Source organism: Rattus norvegicus, chromosome 7, assembly GCF_021556685.1.
Source record: "Rattus norvegicus strain SHRSP/BbbUtx chromosome 7, alternate assembly SHRSP_T2T, whole genome shotgun sequence".
Lineage (NCBI taxonomy): Eukaryota > Metazoa > Chordata > Mammalia > Rodentia > Muridae > Rattus > Rattus norvegicus.
In genome coordinates this window covers 27,695,925-27,715,387 of record NC_141540.1, presented here as the reverse complement: position 1 = coordinate 27,715,387, position 19,463 = coordinate 27,695,925, and the positions used below count along the sequence as shown (strand labels likewise).

At 48.4% G+C, this 19,463-nt stretch overlaps 2 protein-coding genes across 4 annotated transcripts in view; one reads left to right on the top strand and one right to left on the bottom strand.

Moving 5' to 3' along the window:
• The window catches only part of Abtb3 (ankyrin repeat and BTB domain containing 3), a 278,860-nt gene extending 265,287 nt beyond the window's left edge, over positions 1-13,573 (top strand). For all 3 annotated transcript variants that reach the window (NM_001432634.1, NM_001432632.1, XM_087557106.1), the window contains 4 exon segments: positions 1,191-1,272; positions 5,250-5,318; positions 7,683-7,796; positions 11,433-13,573. In NM_001432634.1, the coding sequence (NP_001419563.1) occupies positions 1,191-1,272; positions 5,250-5,318; positions 7,683-7,796; positions 11,433-11,642 (475 nt within the window). In that variant the 3' untranslated portion in view covers positions 11,643-13,573.
• Positions 1-19,463, bottom strand: part of Rtcb (RNA 2',3'-cyclic phosphate and 5'-OH ligase) — a 208,990-nt gene that overhangs the window by 62,932 nt on the left and 126,595 nt on the right. The window lies entirely within an intron of this gene.

The window sequence follows — 19,463 nt, the reverse complement described above, 5'->3', positions numbered from 1 at the left end:
TAGAAAAGCACTCTACCGCTGAGCTAAATCCCCAACCCCACCACATGGGTTTTTAATTGGTGCCACCACACGAGCAGTTCCACAGTGAGCCTGTGTCCAGTGCTTAGTTTTCTTCATGGTAACTGTGGTCCTGGAGGTTTTAGTCCTGAGGGGAGCTGCACGGGGTGGGAGGAACCCAGTTGCCCTGTCTTATCTGCTGTTCTTCAAACCCTGTTATCATCCTGAAGGGGAAAGAATTTTTTAAAAGTAAAAGAGACAGCTTGGCCTAGTCTCTTTAAAACCTCATTCTCTCCAAATCAGTGTGTCCCACTAGTAGGGTTCCTGCCGTCCAAAGACGACCTATGATCACCCATGGGGAGCCCCGCCCCAGGTCAGCAAGTACACTGACTGGCTGGTTTTGTGTGTTGATTTGATACAAGCTAGAGTCATCAGAGAGAAAGGAGCCTCCATTGAGGAAATGCCTCCATAGGATCTGGCTGTAAGGCATTTTCTCAACTAGTGATAAAGTGGGGAGGACCCAGCCCATTGTAGGTGGCACCATTCCTGGGCTGGTACTCCTGGGTTCTATAAGAAAGCTGACTGAGAAAGCCAGGGGAAGCAAGTCAGTAAGCAGCATCCCTCCATGGCCTCTGCATCAGCTCCTGCCTCCAGGTTCCTGCCCTGTGTGAGTTCCTGTCCTGACTTCCTTTGGTGATGAACAGCAATGTGGACGTGTAAGCTGAATAAACCCTTTCCTCCCCAACTTGCTTTGGGGGTGCGGTGTTTTCATCACAGTAATAGAGACCCCGACTAAGACAACAAGTGTGGGTTTAATGCTCTTGGGGGCTTCATGTCTCACAAAAACCTCAGCTCCCACTCCCCTGAAGCGAAGCTTGAACAATAGAAAGGCCCCGCTGTGACAACAGCTGGGCACCCGACAAGAGGGAAGCCAGGGCATGTACTCAGAACAGACGACACCTACAGAGGAAGCCCCGGGGAAGTGTGGAAAGCGATGGAGTTTTCATGGAAGGGCCAGCTTAGGAAAGAATGTGCGTTCTAGGAGTGATCTATAGCTCTGAATGAAGACCCTACAGCTATCATCCAGCTGTGTTTTAGAGCAGGGGTCCAGAGATTTCTGTCCTAAGGAGAGTTGATTTGGATAAGCTGCAGGGGCGTGGATGAGTCTTTTGATTTCCCTGTGTGTTATGCAGGTTCAAGGCCCTCCTCTCCAGCAAGCCAACGAACGACAGCACCTGCGTAGAGATTGGCTACGTGAAGTACCCCATTTTCCAGGTGAGCCCTGGGGTAGCCTTCAGCCCTAAGCTACTCCTGACTACCAGGCTTGGGCTAGGGTAGGAGAGCCCAATGGTAAAGGAGACCCCCTCTCAAAGACTCATAGGTCTAGAGGGAGCATCTCCAAGCACCAGTCAGCTACAGTATACCGTAGGGTGTGTGCAAAAGAGGATTCCTTTTTCAGAGGAATGTACCGTAACAGCTCAGACCCAGGATGTTAGGGCAGGGTCAGGAATGGAGAGTCGAAAGCCAAGCCAAAGCTAGAAGACTCAGAAATAAGGCGTTGGGCTCAAGAAGGAGGCTAGAACATTCTGGACAAAGAGAAGAATGCTTGTAAAAGACCTACATGATGTGTCCAGCCATGTTAGAAAAAGCAGGATCTGTGGCCAGCCTCAAGGACTCCATTCTGAGATGGTCTTTCTATAGTACATCTCCTCCCAAAACAGAAATCCCATTCCCTCTGCCTCCAAAACACTGGCATTGCCTAGGGAGCTTTGAAGATGCCCCCTGAATGTCCGGTCTGTGCATCAGACCCATAAATCTCAGAGCAGGTCATAACCTTATGCACCCTGAGGCCTCCCCTCCTTTCTTACTACCGTGCAACCAGGCACTCTACCTAGTAGCGTCTTCTGAACGTTAGCAGGTCTCCAAATGCCTTGCAGATTCTTAGAACTCCCAGGGCTGGCCCTTACAGCCTGACTTTCAGGCATGAGAATTTACACTTCTGGTCAGGGACTTTAATGCTGCTGGACCCAGGGTTCCAAACCTGAAAGCTAATGCTGTCCCTGTGTCCTTTGACCCTTCCAACTCTCCCACCAAAAGCTTTTGGAAGGATGTGGCCCAGGTTCCCACAGCTGCCCCCCTAGGAGAAAAGAGACTAAAACTGAGCGTGGTCAGTCCCATTGCTTTCTCACATCCTTGGGAACATAAGTCAGCTCTGGAGTCACCTAACTGTACAGAAAGAATCGAGCACACATGAACATGGGTGCGTGCGCACACACACACACACACACACACACACACACACACACACACACACACATACACACACAAGTATCCTGTGACTGGTAAGCCTGGCCCTCACTGGGAAGGCTCCAGTAGTAAGAGCCTGCCGGCTGATGGAGGTACTCAGTCAATGTTTGCCCAGAGGACTTATCTTCAGAGTCCTGCGTGGGAAAGGCTGGCCTCAGTGGGACCCCCAGGCCTGTAATTTCTTCCGATGGGGAAAGTTTGCTGGCCACATTAGCTCCAAGTTCCTGTAATGGAAAGGAAGATTTATCAGGCCCTGGGGACTTGTCTGTGACCCTGCCCATTCCCTCATAAAAGAAGGTAACATTCATTTGTGGCTTGAAATATGCCACGGAAGGCCAAATCCAACCCAAAGGAGGCTCCCAGAAGCCCGTGTGTTTTACATGCTTCTGGCATGTAGATTTTGGCAGAAGAGTTTTCAGTAATTGAAACTGCACTGTTTCCTCCCTCGAGACTAATTAATATCATGTGTGTACAAAAGCCAGCGGCCCACACACACACACACACACACTGAGGCCACACCTGGAGCTAGGACTCTATCAGGCCGCCAAAGTCCCTGCCTCATAGAGGCTGGTAGCCGCCAAGAAAAACAGTTCTGGGTGCTGGCCCTTTGGCCTAATAAGGGCTTGTTGCACCCACTTAGAGAAAATGCTTACACTGGCAGGGGCTGGGATGGCCCGATCTAAGTTCCATTAGCCCAGAGTCTTCCTCTGCCAAGGCAGCAGTTTCAGCCCGTGGCTCAACCTTGAACAAATGAGACAGTGCATGTGACTGATAGGAAAGTGCTTTATAAATGGAGAGCCCGTGTTGGGGGGTGGACATTACAGTGGCGTTTCTTGTCATTATTGGTTTGGCCTTTATGAGGAAGGTGCTGGAGGAATCAATTGATTTTAATAAAGCCAATAGCCCAGCGTTGGCCGACATTATGAGCTCCACTTCCCAAGGTAGGAGGGGGAGGGGGACAGTGCAGTATTATTTCCCAAGGCCTAGACAATGTCACTGCCTCTCTACCAGGCGGCTGGACACAGAAACCCCAAGTCAGTATAAGGGAGACTCAGACATGGGAGATGTGTTATGTCTAACATGTTCACATGAGGAGGGCATGGTGAGGTGTGGCTGCAGCCCCAGCACTTGGAAGACTAGGCAGGAGGATTGCCATGAGTTCCAGGCCAGCCTGAGAATACCAAATGAGACCCTTTATCCAGATGATGATGATGGTGGTGATGGCGATGGTGGTGATGGTGATGATGGTGGTGGTGGTGGTGGTGGTGGTGATGGTGGTGATGGTAATGGTGATGGTGATGATGGTGATGGTGGTGATGGTGATGATGGTGGCGGTGGTGATGGTTATGGTGATGGTGATGATGGTGATGATGGTGATGATGGTGGTGGTGGTGATGGTGGTGATGGTGATGATGATGGTGATGATGATGTGGTGTCTATGCACCAGGCACAATGCTAGGCACAGAAATACAGTGAGTGAGAGACATCTGTACTCTCAGACTTCAGTTATAGACAAGCTCATACCTGAAGCAAAACTTAAGGGGAAGAAGACTGAATTTCCTAGCCCAGTGACTCAAAGAGGGGCCAGCTTTCACTGGTAAAGAAGAGAGCACATCCAGGCTGAGGGAGCTGGAAGACATGGCCAGGTTCCAGTAGAAGCAAGAAAGAGGACAGTGTACATAAATGACAGGCACCAGGGTAAATGTGGTGACACCCACTTGTAATCCCAGCACTCAGGAAGTGGAGGTACAGGGAGTGGGGGTGAGGGGCTAGCCTGGGCTACACAGCAAGTTGTTTGTTGCATAGTGAGATCTGCCTTAAAGCAAGCAAGCAGGTGGGGTTGGGGATTTAGCTCAGCGGTAGAGCGCTTGCCTAGGGAGCGCAAGACCCTGGGTTCGGTCCCCAGCTCCGAAAAAAAGAAAAAGAAAAAAAGAAAAAAAAAGCAAGCAAGCAGGCAAGCAAACCAAATTTTACTAGGGTGCTGCTTCACTGAAACGTGCAAACAGGGTGATTCCAACAGTCTGTCCCGGCTGGCAGTGGGGAAACAACTATCTGCTAGTTTAAGAGTATTAAACATTTCCCAAAAATCAGTATTTTATCATACATGTGCAACACACACACACACACACACACACACACACACACACACACACACAAACACACACATTTGAATATACCATGGCATGTTTTTAAAAAGTTTCCTAAATTATATTATGGTGGTGGTTGTACGACAGTGTGATCCCAACGTGGATATGACCAGTCTGCAGATTTTGCCAACCCCGTTGCCGAGACTCCAGGCAGGGAAAGCCAGTCATGTGGAAAGCAATTCAAAATGGAGGTCCTGGGGCAAACTGTATATGGGCCTCATGCAAAAGAGCCCTTGGTTGTCAAGTGAGGCATATACTAAATCTAGATACATCCATGGTATGCAGCCATTCCAGGAACACCCATTTGCAAAGCTCTGTAGTTTGGAACACTCTTCAGATACTGGAAGTCACGTGACAAGGGACACAGCCTTGCTTGGACCACTCACAGCACCACCAGTGACTTTCAAAACCCTGGACCCCTTATGGCTTCCTCTGGAGTCTTGTAAGCTTGTTGAGGGACTTGGCTCCCAGCGTGGCCTTTGGGACTTCAGGAGGCTCTCTAAGTTGTGTCACCTGCACAGCCTGACTGGATGAGAGGTAGGCCAGCACCCATTGGTTAGCATCGTCAGGTGACTCACCTGTCATGAGGAGACAAGCTCAGGTGGTTTCATTTGGCCCTGCAGTTAGACGTGGAGGCAGGACCTGGAACCATAGGGTCATGATTTTGGGGTGTCAGTAGGGAAACCTGTCCAAATGTCCCCCTCCGGTAGTGTTGTTCCGGCAAGGCTGGGAGTGGGGCGGCTTCCTGAGGAACTGTGTCCCACTGAGGTCTTGCTCATTGTGTCTTATTCCTTCCAGCTGGTCATGCAGTATCTCTACTACGGTGGCCCAGAGTCACTTCTCATTAAAAACAATGAGATCATGGAGGTAAGGAGACCACTGTGGTTTTAGCTACCCCAGCCTCCCTTCTCTCTGGCTTCAGATTGGTGGCCTGATCCTCCCTGACTCTGCAGTCCTCCCAAACAAGGCTTCTCCAGGAAGGCTCTGCTTGGGGACTGGACGCACCAGGAGTCCTGGGTGGAAACCAGCCTTAACTGGCTTGTGAGGGGCAAGTTCGAGAGGAGAGTTGGGGGCCCCCTTGCACTGACACGCTTGGACCACTACAGCACCACCAGGAAGTATCTTAGAGATCGCCCTCCCCCTTGTGGTTGCTAAGAGAATTGCATCCATGAGAAGCGTGGCTCTTATCCCTGCTTTGCTCACTGGGACATAAAAGCTAAGAGCTGGGAGCTCACCCGTCTGCTGTCCTTCCTCCACTGCCTCCTCCACCACCCTTCCCCATCCCAGATTCTGCTCCCTCTGCACCTGACTCCCCACTGCATCCCCCATCCAAAACATGAGCACGAATCCGTTTTCCTAAATCAAAGGCACTAGCTAGGCCGGGTGGCACACACCTGAATCCCAGGACTCTCGGGGCAGAGGCAAGTGGATCTCTATGAGTTGAAGGCCAGCCTTGTCTACATAGGGAGTTCCTGGACAACTGGAGCTACATAATCAGATCCTTTCGAAAGAAATAATTAGGTCATTAAATTTTTTTTTTAAAGCTGGGAGTTTAGTGCCAGAGCACTTCAGCCCAAACTCTGGGTTAGATCAGGGCTCTGCCATGTCTAATCTGTGGGGCCTTGGGTGGTTTATTGGACCTAACCGGCTTCTGTTTTCTCTTCTGGAAATGGCCATGCTCTAGGTCTAAGAGGATTTTACAAACATCTGTTCTAGAAGATTCTTAGCCACCTTTGGCCAAGGAGAGAGCTGTAGGTCTCTGCAGTCCGATCTCCTTCCTCTGCTTACCTTCCCCCACCCCACCCCAAGAGACTCGTCTCTCTGGCCCCCGCTTCTCATCTCATCTTCCACGGGTCCAGGTGGCCTTTATAACCATTTCACATTTTTCTTTCTACATTTACTATGTTTACTGGTTCGTTAAAGAGACAGGCAGGGGAGGGGCCACACAGCCAGCTCAGAACCTAAATTCTGTGGAGCTGGAATGAGCTGCCTTCCTGGGGCAGGGACATGCTCGCCTGCACAGCCTCCCTCAGAACCAATTCACTGAGAGGTTTTCTATAGGTAAATGAACTCACATTTTAGTCACAGCCAGCCACGATGGCTCGTGTTATAATGGCAGAACCTGGGAGGGATCTGACGCTCACCGGGACTAGATGGCAAGTCTCAGGCCAGCCAGGGCTACACAGTGAGGCTGTGTCTCAAAATAGAGGGGAAAAAATCACAAGAAAGCTCATGATAAACCCCACTTTGCTCCCTCACACACTTGGGGAACTGTAGCTCCCCTCTCCAGAGCCTGTCACTTACAATATACTTCTGGGAGCCTCCCATGGCCCAGAGCTGACCTTGCTTAGGCTGGCTGTGACAGTGGCCCAATGGCATGAAGAATCTGACCTTGTCAAGGGAGACAGGACCGAAATAGCTTCTAGATAGGAAGTACCGTAAGAAAGAAGATGGGGGCGGGGGTAGAGGGACGGTCCCTGAGGTGGGGTGGCAAAGAAAACCCCTCTGAGGCGTCACATCAGAGTGGAGACCCAGAGAACACAGGCAAGGGAGGAGCCACAGTGATATCCACCTGGCTAATAGGTATCCTACCCCCTCCCCTTGCTAGATGTGATTTGGGGCACTTGGGGTTCACCCGCTATAACAGGTGTGTCCGTGATTCACTTCACCATGCTCTCTGTCCCACAGTAAACTTGCGTAACTAGAGCCTGTCCCCCAGTCTCACCTTACATCTGCAGTATACTCCAACCGTCTCTACTTCCTGACCCTCAGCCGGGCACCCTGCAGACTGAGGCTATATTCGTTGATTACTAGTGCCGTGGCAAAATACTCCTGAGGCAGCTTGAAGAGGAGAAGGTTTATTTGGGCTTGTGGTTCCGGGGGGGATGAGAATTTTCGTGTTCACCGACATGGAGACAGCAAGGTGGCAGCCATGTTGGCTGGAGCAGCCGCTGAGAACTTGAACCACAAACAGGAAGTAGAGAGAGCCGTCCAGGGAAAGGCCTTCAGCCCTCAAAGCCTGCTTCCTGTGGTGTACATCCCCCAACAAAACCTCACCTCCTACTAAACGGTCCCCTAGACAGTGTTATCAGCTGGGACTCCGTATTCAAATGCCCGGGGCTACGGGGGACAGTTCTCTCTCACACCATCACAGTGGCTGACTCCAATAGTCTTGCTGGTCCTTCCGCTTCCCCTTCTCTGCCTCTAACAGGCTCTTTTTACGGATTCTAGCTTCTGTCTGCCGCTAAGTTTTTCCAGCTGGAGGCTCTGCAGCGACACTGTGAGATTATCTGTGCAAAAAGCGTCAATACTGACAACTGTGTGGATATCTACAGCCATGCCAAGGTGAGTCTCCCCTTGACACCGGAGCTGAGCCCGTGCTCCCAAGACTGCCCTGTGCTATGTTGCTTGGGATCAAACTCTGGGCCTTGGCACACATCAGCCAGTTGCTTCTGCCGTTCAGTTACATGCCCATCCCCGAAGGGTTTTCTTTCCTGCTTCAGATCTGCCATCATCTCCTTGTCCTTTCTTCCTCGAACGCTGAAAGGTAAGCCAGACAATGATGGTCTCTGAGAGTGTCATTCACTTGGCACTGACGAGAATCATATCACTAGACTCTGATGGCCTGGACTGGGCTCTCAACTCTGCTTCCAATCAGGTTCTAGCTAATGTCTCTGCTATCAAGCGATCTTGAATAGAAGATTTTAGAATGGTGGGCCTCAAAACGTGGTCTCCAACCCGGCAGCAGGAGCAAGGAATTTATTAGGAAATCACACCCCATTCTCCGGAGGTGGGGGGTTGTTCCTAGGAAGTCACATCTAGCAAGTCAAAAACTTGGTGGGGACAGGGGGAGGGGAGGTGTCCTGATTCCAATGCAAGTTCAAGTGTGTGTTAATTATTTTTCTGTTGCTGATAAAAAAAAAAACACCACAACCAAGGCAACATATAGTAGGAAGGGCTAGTTTGGGCTTAGAGTCCCTGCCGGATAAGAGCCTGTCATGGTGGGGAGGCATAGCAGCAAGAGGCAGGCATGATGGTAGGAGCAGGAAGCTGAGAGCTCACGTCTTCAAACCTTGAGCGTGAAACAAAGGAAATGGATTTGAAGAGGTGAGGCTTTTAATCTCAAAGCCCGCTCCCGCTGTCCTACCTCCTCCAGCAATGCTATACCATCCAAACCTTTCCAAACAGCGCCACCAACTGGGAACCAAGTGTTAAACACTCCAAACTATGGGGAACACCTCTCATGCAAACTACCGCTTCCCTTCGTGTCTCTGGACATGCGCACACGCATGGACATGCGCACACGCATGCACGTGCACACGCACACGCACATTCATATTCTCATAACACTCAGGCTAGTGTGGACCACACCCAAACCTGGTTCCTAAGGAGCTAAGCTTTTTTTTTTCCTTTTTGAGAGTCACTGTGTAGCTGGCCTTGAACTCTCCACCCTTCTGCTTTGTCCCCAAAGACTGAAACCTCACCCTAGCTAAGCAGTATTTGTCTTGATCTTAAATGGGTGGTTTTGCTTAACACCACCACCCGGAGAGGTCTGTGCTCAGGAAGAGAACCAGTGTCTTCCTCCTCTCCTCTCTTAACCATGGTCACTTGAATCGTCCCAGAAAGCTGACCTCCATGGCTGAGTCCTGTGCATGTCCTAAGAGTCCTTAGCATGTATCAGCAACAGCACATGCCCTGATAGAATATGAAAACTGATACCACATGAGTGCCGGCAGGGAATGCAGGCCAAGGACACCCTTGTGGCCAGGGCCTCTGCTTTGACAGACATCAGCTCCCACTTCCCAGATGCCATCCTGGAGCGGCTCCAGTATCAACATCTGCATTTGTGGTATTTGCATGAGGGAAAGGGCAAGACCAGCTGCTCCTGCCCTGTGTGTACACTACCTCCCTCAGCCATGGACAGTGCAGCCTCAGCAGATGCTCCCCGGCCACTGGGATTCCAGTATTGACAGATCGTGCTGCGGATTGACCATAGCGCAAGAAGAAGCAGAGAAGCACTGGTTGCTTGGAGCCATAGGAAGTGCAGACACTTAGATGTGAGCAGCCAAGTTCCAAACGTTCCCAAGGACCTCCACAGTATCACCTCTGTGCTTCAGGGAAGCACTTGGGACAGCTCTGGCATTTAGACAGATGAGAAACCTGGCCCGTCCATGCATGGGTTAGCATCTCTCCTTCCCAGGTGTCTTAGCTGCTCACTGTTGAGCCTCTGACGGCCCTTTCAGGGTGTCTGTGTTTGAAAAAGAGGGCAGTCTGGTTCATCAAATATAGTAAAGCTCGATCACAGTACCAGTATTGTGGTGGAAAAAAGAGTGTTCCCAGGAGAGTCCTTTCCTAGGGTCCGTTGACCTACCTTTTCATTACTAGGCTGTACTCATCAGAAGGTAATAAAGAAATTCCGTAAGACATGCTAGGCCTAACGACACACTCCTGTAATTCCAACACTCGGGAGGCAGAGGCAGGAGGATCAGAAGGTCGAGACAATCCTCAGCTACATAGAAAGTTTGAATTCAGCCAAGTATGTGAGACACCCCACCCCCCCATCTTAGAAAAGAAATTAGTGAGACGAGATCTCTGTGTTTGAGAAACGTAACAGGACAAGGAGAAGCAAATGTGTTCTGTAAAAGGGCAGATAATCATTCGCAACTTTGCCGGCAATATTGTAGGCTTAGGGGGAGTGGTTGATCATTTTAATGTCTTATTTTGGTTTTCCCTACCTGATTCTACCTCTAGTGCATAAGCAACCATACATGAGTAGAAAACAGACAGACAGCATGGCTGTATTCTGATAAAACTTTACTTATAAAACAAATTGTGAGCTAAATTTAGCAGCAGCAGGGATGGGGGAAGAGCTGTAGTCTATAAACCTCTGCCTAGGAGATGAGAGACAAGAGTCTCAGACCTGTGTGGATCTGTAACATTAGCTCACCATTCAGCTAATGTTAGCAGATATGATGAATAGAAGTATATAAGTTGCATTACTTTTCATTTATACTAACTTGTGGGGTGTGACACTCACCCCCAAAGCAAGCTCCAAGGGCCACTCTGAGCCTCAGTTTCCCTATCTGTAGAATAAGGTATTGCAGTAAATATTATTTGGGGGTCTCTATCACACACTAGATTATTCAGTTCCCAAACAAAAGACACAAGACATTTATATTTATTATAAGCCTTAAAACATTACCGCTGGGCAGATATCACCTCTCTATGCTAATTTGTCTACTTCCCTGTTGGTAACCTCGAGATATCCCTTGCCATGTTCCTACTCCAACTGGCTGGCCCTCACAGTCATGCGCTCACAATCCACCTACCCCATGATGCCTTCCTCCTTCCTCCTTTCCCTCTCCTCGTGGTCTCTCCTCAGACCCCAAGCCCCGGAACCAAAGCCCCACCTACCTCTCTCCTGCTTAACTACAGGTTGTAGACATCTTTATTAACCAATAGTTTTAAATTAAGGAACAAGGTTTTCACAACAAAAGCTAAGTTCACTGGGGCAACTAGACCTTGGGATACAGAATTTAGTGTTGTTATACACAGCAACGGACCAAACCTCAACAATGAGGCCCTGTGCTCTGAAACCCAAGAGCAGGACTCACATTGAAGGGGTGAACTTAGTGCTAGCATCTCTCCCAGCTAAAGAATTCTGTGCCTGTAGGTGAAGGTATTCGACAGGACACCGATTCTCTGGCTGGTGCTTCAACTGCTTGGTTTCCACAGAGTTCCTACTTATAGCCATGTCCTGAACAGTGGTCCCAGACTACCTCGCCCATTCTAAAACTCAAAAAAGTAATTAGATTTGGACAAGGCAAGAGGTAAAAGAAGGGACTTCAGTCCTTTGATTGGGAGCCACAAACCACAGCCTGGGGATAGGATGGGATTGATGAAGCCCCAGGCCACTGTAGCTTAGTGAATGATCACCATCTTTATCTCAGTAACCACCTGCTTCCTTTCCCCTCCCCACAGTTCCTTGGGGTGACGGAGCTCTCAGCATACTGTGAAGGCTACTTTCTTAAAAATATGATGGTCCTCATTGAAAATGAAGCATTCAAGCAGCTCCTGTATGACAAAAATGGCGAAGGGACCGGCCAGGATGTGCTTCAGGACTTACAGAGGACGTTGGCCATTAGGATTCAGTCCATCCACCTGTCGTCTTCCAAGGGTTCTGTGGTATGAAACCGCCCCATGTGGCAACGCTTCCCAGGAGCAAGGTTTCTGGTTCCCTCCCGCATTGGCACCACAAAAACATACAAATTGTTCCTGGTGTCTGTCTGTACTGGGCCAAGGAGCTGCCTCCACTGCCTCAGCTACTCTCAGGTCAGTGAACTTGGCTTCCGTGTGCTCCTGAGTGAAGAACCTTCCACGAGTCTGCAGGTGAGATTGTAGCAGAGGCCAGAACCCGCAGGCCAACTCACAGCAGCCAAGCCACCTCCAGTGCCCAGGAGCCATGGACACCTGCTGCCGAGGACCATGATCGAACAGATGGACCAAGGCTTAAAGATCCCTCTGCTTCCTGGTTGACTGATGAAAAACTGAAAGTATGACCTTGAAAAGCATCACGTCACACACGAATGACCTTGGAGGCTGTACTTGTTCATGCATCAGCCGTGGTGGCTAGTTGTTGATGCTGTTGCCCGGCATGAGGAAATCACATGACCAGTTTTTAGGGGTGGGAACTTTTTAAAAATGTTCATGTATAGCAAACACAGAGCAGTCTCGTAGTTTCGAATATATTTCTAAAAGCTTAACAGTTCATTTTCAACCGAATTGTGTTTAGGGAATCTGTGTTTGGGGTTCTTTTCATTTTGTAGACAGTGAGTTGCAGGTCCATGCCGTGTAAACTTGCATCCGACAAATTCCTGCTGATACTATACAAGGTCACATATTCCTGCCTTAGTGATTTGATCATGGTTCCACAAAAGAGGTGCACTGCCAGTTATCTCTGATTATCTCGAATCCAGTAGTTGACAATAACCTGCATGCTGATCGTGGTTGTGGGGTGAGACTAGGGCACCCCCACATAACAGAACATGCATTTGCATGGACCAAACCTGTACAACATCATGTCTGTGCTTGGGTTTCTTTTGCCAAAGTAAGATATGTTCTCTCGCTTCTGCTAAAAGCCCATTTGGTGAAACAAACATATCTGTTTCTTTTCCTGATCATGAATGGCTCTGGGGATAGTTTTTGCAGAAACATGTTCATTTCTGATACCGAAGGGGGGGTGGGGGAGCACGTCAGAGAATCTACTATTAATCTCAGAGCTTTATCTGTATTCTCAGAAGATGTTCATAGTTTGTTACTAGCCAAAGAGTATGACTATGTTAGATTATTTTTAAAGAGGAAAAGTGTAAGATAGGTCTGACACTTTCTGGATCCTGAGAGTGTGCAGTCTACAATTATCTATGATGAAAGTTTATATTGACAGGGTTATGTTTACTCTGCCATATAATATATATACATATATGTATATATATGCAAAACATTGGTAAAGTGCCACAATACTCCAAATAATTCTTGAGTTGCGGCCTTTTTTTTTCCTCCTTTTTTATTTTTAATCCTAGATACATTAAGGTAAAAGCCAGGAGAATGGCTTTTGTCTTTTGGGATGGCCAAGTTTCGTTGATAAACCCATTTCCTAGCATGATTTTTGGGAAGGTGCGCCAAACCCTAGAGTCTAAAGGAACTTGTATCCTTTGCCTGTTGTCCTACTTCCTCAACACCTGTCAAGGACCCATGTCAAGTCTTGTTTCACGGGTGTGGTGTGCAAGGTACCCAGCTCGAGTCTGTCTGGGGCGTCAACTCCTTTGTGATGCAAGTCCCTGGGGCCTCTCTCCTCCATGTAGTCATCCATGAGCCGACCCAGCCCTACCATCAAGTGAGGATGTGAACAGCTGCTTGAGGTGACAACCAAGTCACAGACACACAAGGGTGACACACTGTTGCTTGCCTTCAGGGATACTGCTCTCTAACCTAGCTGGTTCTCTGTGGATGTCTCACCGTCTCTGGACCTCCAGGTGTTGATCTGTACATTGGTAACTCCCGCCTAGACTTCTGTTCAGTTTGGTGTGCTTTCTCTGCCATTAAAAAAAAAATTATTTCCCACAGCTTGCAGCCTCTTTATGGTACACAGGGGTGCTTCCTCCCTTGGCTCATGCCTGGGGTCTTCCCTCAGCTAAGACTGGAATACAACTCTGCAGCAAATGTGGAGGACAGGAATGGTACCACAGAGAGGACAGAGAGCATGGGATATGTGCTGGGGGGGTGGAAGGGTCTGTATACACCTCTGAGTGGTTCTCCAGGTTTTCTCTCCATAGGTATATCCACCTTAGCCAAGAGTGTAGACCTCTTGTCTACAGTCGAGACCTTGCCTGTGGGTCTGTTCTCAGTTCAAATTTTGACTATTCTAAGCGTATTGTGGTGACATTTTGGGGAATAAAGGATAAGAAAATAACAAGTCTCGGGCTGTCAAGATAGCTCAGTGGCTAGCCCACAGTGGTGTTACATGCCTTTAATTCCAGCATTTGGGAAACAGAGGCAGGTGGATCTCTGAATTTGAGGCCAAATCTACATGGTTCTAGGACAGCTGAAACTATGTCACACAGAGACCTATCTTTTTTTTAAAATGGCTCAGTGGCTGAATGTACATACTGTGCAAGGCTAGAGACCTAAGTTTGATATCTAGAGCTGATGTAAAGGTAGAAGGAGAGGGCTGGAGAGATGGCTCAGCAGTTAAGAGCACTGACTGCTCTTCCAAAGGTCCTGAGTTCAAATCCCAGCAACCACATGGTGGCTCACAACCATCCATAATGGGATCCGATGTGTCTGAATCAGGATCAGATGTGTCTGAAGACAGCAACAATGTACTTACATACATGGAATAAATAAAATAAATCTTTTTTTAAAAAAGGTAGAAGGAGAGAACAGACTCCACAAAGTTGTTCTATGACCTCCACACAAGTGTGGTGGCATTGCATCTCACAATGTACACGCAGGCACGCACACAATAAAACTTAGTTTTTAAAGGCAAGTCTCTGAGCGTGGTGCATGCCTATAATCCCGGCACACAGGAGGCAGAGGCAGGAAGATGTTAATACAAGTTCAAAGCCAGCCTGATCTGTGTAGTACATTCTACAACAGTCGGGGATACATCATGAAATATCGTTAAGATTGCTATTACTTTTTTTTTCTTTTTTTTTTTATTTGGAGCTGGGGACCGAACCCAGGGCCTTGTGTTTGCTAAGCAAACGCTCTACCACTGAGCTAAATCCCCAACCCCAAGATTGCTATTACTTTAATGAAACACCATGACCAAAACAACTTGGGGAGGAAAGGGCTCATTTGGCTTACACTTCTTCACGGAAAGAAGTCAGGGCAGGAACTGAAGCAGGTCAGAGACCTGGAGGCAGGAGCTGATGCAGAGGCCATGGAAGGGTGCTGCTTACTGGCTTGCTCCTCATGGTTTGTTCAGCCTGCTTTCTTAATGGCTGAGCTATCTCTACAGCCCCTCAGTCTGCTTTCTTATCAAACCCAAGACCACTAACCCAGGAACAGCATCACCCATAATGCCCTGGGCCCTCCCCTGTCAGTCAATAATTAAGAAATCACCCTTCAGGCTTGGATACAGCTTGATCTTTTAGAGGTATTTTCTTAATTAAGGTTCCCTCCTTTCAGATAACTTTAGATTGTGTCAAGTGGACATGAAACTAACCAGGACAGATGCTGTCTTGAAAAATAGAAGCAAGAAGAAAAGGGGGTTAGGAATGTGCCCCCTTCCCAAGACCAGCATGAGTTGATGCCACTTGACAGGGAGTGAGGAAAACAAACAATTCTCTCCTTGGGTGCCATCATCCCTGAAGTCAAACCAAGTCCCCAGTTGGTGGGTTCTGATGCTGAGCTTGGTCCAGCCCAGGTCCCCATGGATCTGTGTCCCTTGGTAATCTTCAGAGGTGCACCATAGACAGTCTTTTCTTGTGGCCGTGACAAAACACCTGACAAGAAGGACTTTAATGGAGGAAAGTCTTATCCTGGCTCAAAGTTTGAAAGGATCGTTCCGTCATGGAGGGGAAGACATGGCAATAGGAGGCCAGGTGGTCACACTGCATCTACAGTCTGGAAGCAGATAGCCAACAGGACGTGGGACCAGGCTGTAAAAACTTCAAGGCTCACCCCAAGTCACCCACTTCACCCCCTGAGGTTCCCACATCTTACACGATCGACCTCCCTAAACAATACAAGCAATTGGAGACCAACAGTTCAAACGTGAGCATGTGGAGGACATCTCACTCAAACCACAACACCCTCCATAGCAGGAAGAGGCCACCCTGCTTTCACAGTCTGGGAAACTGCTGGTCTCATCTCCCATGACAGTGACTCACTCTGCTCAGTAGTCTCGGTAAGGGAGAGAGAACACAGTCGAGAGAGTCGGACCAGGACAGAAGGTCCGTCATTTCTGACATGCTTCTCTTTCTGCAAAGCCTCAGGAGAGTGAGCTCAAGTCATTCCTTTTATCAAAGTAAAGCAAGTTTTGTAACAATTGCCATTTTTTTGTGTAACCCGTGACTTTGCCACTAGTCAAGGCCTATACAGGGCCCTCACTCAGCATCTGAGGGACTGGAGAGGTGAGGCAACCCTACCCCTCCTTCGGCAAAATTAAAACAAAGGCCCCAATTTCAGCTTCTGGGCCCACTCCCAAGGTAACTGAGCTAAGACATGCGATCCCTGAACATCACTCGTCCTCCTTGAAGAAGAAGCCAACCCCTTTATAGAAACCAGGTGCGGGAACCCTCCACCCGCTAAAATGGGACGCGCACAAGGCAGAGTTGGATGGAGGGCCCTGGAATCCCATGATGCAGTTCGCTCCTCATTCTGAGCCTTTGTGGGTCTCACACTGAGTTTTCATATAAAGCCCAGGGAAAAAACCGTCACTCCAGCTATGGTGGGGAGTCCCGTGAAGGAAGACCTTATATTGCATACAAGACTTAGGGTTTCTATTGCTGCGACAAGACACCATGACCAAAAAGCAAGTCCAGAAGGAAAGGGTTTAGCAGTTCACACTTCCACATTGCTGTATGTCACTAAAGGAAGTGAGGACAAGAACCTGAAGGCAGGAGCTGATGCAGAGGCCATGGGGGGATGTTTCTTACTGGCTTGCTCCCCCTGGCTTGCTCAGCTTGCTTTCTTATAGAACCCAGGACCACCAGCCCAGGAATGGCACCACCTACCATGAGCTGGGATCTCCCCCACTGATCACTAATAGAGAAAATGCCTTAAGTTGTGTTGCTGTAAAATTATAAAAAAAAATAAAAGGCGGTCTTTTATCCCCCACTAGATCCGGCACCACAGTGTCCCAAGACATCTGGTAGATAGCTTCATCTCAGTCAGCAAAGCCTCCCTCCTGGTTTGCTCTATCCCATATCACACTGCTGAAGACTTGCTTCTCTCTGAGCCTGGCTGCAAGCTCTCTACCCCTCCAGTTCCCAAGGCAGGTTGTTACTATACCAGAAACACACATCCCAATTCCATGGTGGACCAGTGTCTCTAGCCGCCACATACTCTCTTAAACTTAAATCGATACATGAAAGAACACACAACACAATAACCTCTGATCCAATTGATAAGATATAATTGCCCACCTAGACATGCAAAGCCCTGTACACATCCATCCCTTAAGAACATTCATAACGGGGTTGGGGATTTAGCTCAGTGGTAGAGCGCTTGCCTAGTAAGCGCAAGGCCCTGGGTTCAGTTCTCAGCTCCGGAAAAAAAAAAAGAACATTCATAACAACCTGTAAATACAGAGTAGAATCTTGGCATCAGCCTCCATGTTCTCTCCGCAGCTTCCCTTTAGTCTCCTCCGTTCCAGTCTCCTCCTCTTCCTTCAAACTTTTCTCCCGCCCATCCTTCCTTCTCGTCCAATGACAGGCCTCGTTCGATCTTGTACCTGCCTACACCTGTGTGATGACATCATCCCACAAACCTGGATATCATGGAGGCATTTCCTCAACTGGAGCTCCTTCCTTTCTGATGACTCTAGCGTGTCAAGTTCACATAAAATCAGTCAGTACAAGGACTTACCTCAGTATGTGTGAACAAAGGGGCCTAACAACCGAGGGTCTGTTTTCAGAATCCAGCACTCGCCTCTCTCTGACCATCTCAAGTTACAGATAAAGGTTGCAGGAATGCCGCCTCCCACCACATCTCATGCCCTTTCTGACCAGTACCCCATTCATCAAAGACCCTCCAAGGCAGACAGTCCTTTTCCTTGATTCCTCTAAGGAGAACATGCCCCTGCTCCATCCTGGTTCTGCCCCTAACTAATTCTGAAACTCTGAAGAAAGTATCAACGTGTCTAGTTTACATTTTCCTCTTTGAAAAATTTAGGCTTAAAGGGACGGAGCTCAGTTGACAGAATGTTTGTCTAACATGCAAAAAGCCCCAAGTTCGGTTCCTAACTACCCTATAAACCAGGTGCAATGGCACACATGTTTTCTTCCTTACAGTTTCTATCGCCATGAAGAGACACCATGACCATAGCAATTCTTAAAAGGATTGGCTTACAGGCTTACAGGGCTGGCTTACAGTTCAGAGGTTTAGTCCTTTATCATCAGGGTGGGAAGCATGGCAGTGTGCAGGCAGACAGAGTACTGGAGAAGGAGCCAAGGGTTCTATATCTGGATCCACAGGCAGCAGAAGAGACAGCGAGCCACTGGACCTCGCTTGAGCTTCTGAAACCTCAAAGCCCACCTCCAGTGACACACTTCCTCTAACAAGGCCACACCTCCTGATAGTACCACTCCATATGGACCTGTGGGGGTCATGTTCATTCAAACCAATCAATAATCAATAGCACTTGGGAATGTGGAAGTAGAAGGATCAGAAATTCAGTGTCATGCTTGGCTACTAGGAAGTAAGGCCAACCTGGACTGCATGAGACATGGTCTTGAGAAGAAGAAAGAAAGGTAAAAGAGAGAAAGTGGAACAGAGAGAGAAAATGTAGGTTTCACTGTAATTACCTGCCAGGGTTAGGATGAAGGTGTATGCCCTACGGGTCCCCCACTGCTAACAGCAGGACAATGGCACTCCTAAGCCTCTAAAACCAAGCAGAGTGAAGAAGGAGTTAACAGTGTGAACAAGAAAAATAACATTTGATATTATTGCGCCTTATTTCTGGAACTTCCTACAAAACCAATTCCCATGATGCCTTGCAGTTTTCCAAGATTTACTGTTCATTTTAACGGATATTGGGAACCTCCCCCAAAACTGAGTGTCTCATTTATAACTCTTCTTCCAAGCACGTGGCTTCATAATCAGTCATCAATAACTGATTAGGCTAACACAAGCAAGTTCATTTCCTTCCCTGTAAATATGTGTATTTTCTGAAAATGTTTCAGGGATTCGTTCTTCCAAGTTTAGTCAAGAAGGTAAAGATTATATTTGTGACTCCCACTGTGGTTACCTAAAATCCCAGGCTCTACGAAAGACTTTAAAAAGCCTTAACCCACCAGAGTCATCCATCAGGCAAGCATTGGAAACAATGGCTCTGTGGACAAGGAAAAGGTAGCCACAGCTCAAAGGAATCCAGATAAATATCAACTCCAGAAAAAAAATCTAGGACCACGGATCAGCGCCAATCCCATATGTCCTTTGATGCTTTTTGTATGGGCATTCAGCCCCTACCCCTCCACTGAGAAATGGCCCACATATAACTGTACATCAGTAAACAATTCTGTCCAACAAAATAAGACAATTAAAGCTGAAATGGAGTATAAAGGCAGGTTCACTGACCTCAGAGGAGGGGGGTCAGTGAAGTCACCATGGGGACAGGGAGATGAGAGATCAGAGAGAGAGACCCTGCATACACAGGGTGGGGTGGGGGGAGCAAGGAGAGAGGAGGAGGAGAAGGAGGAGGGGAGGAGGAAGGGGAGGAAGAGGGGGAGAAGGAGGAAAAGAGAGAGAGAGGGAGAGAGAGAGAGAGAGAGAGAACACCAACGAAAA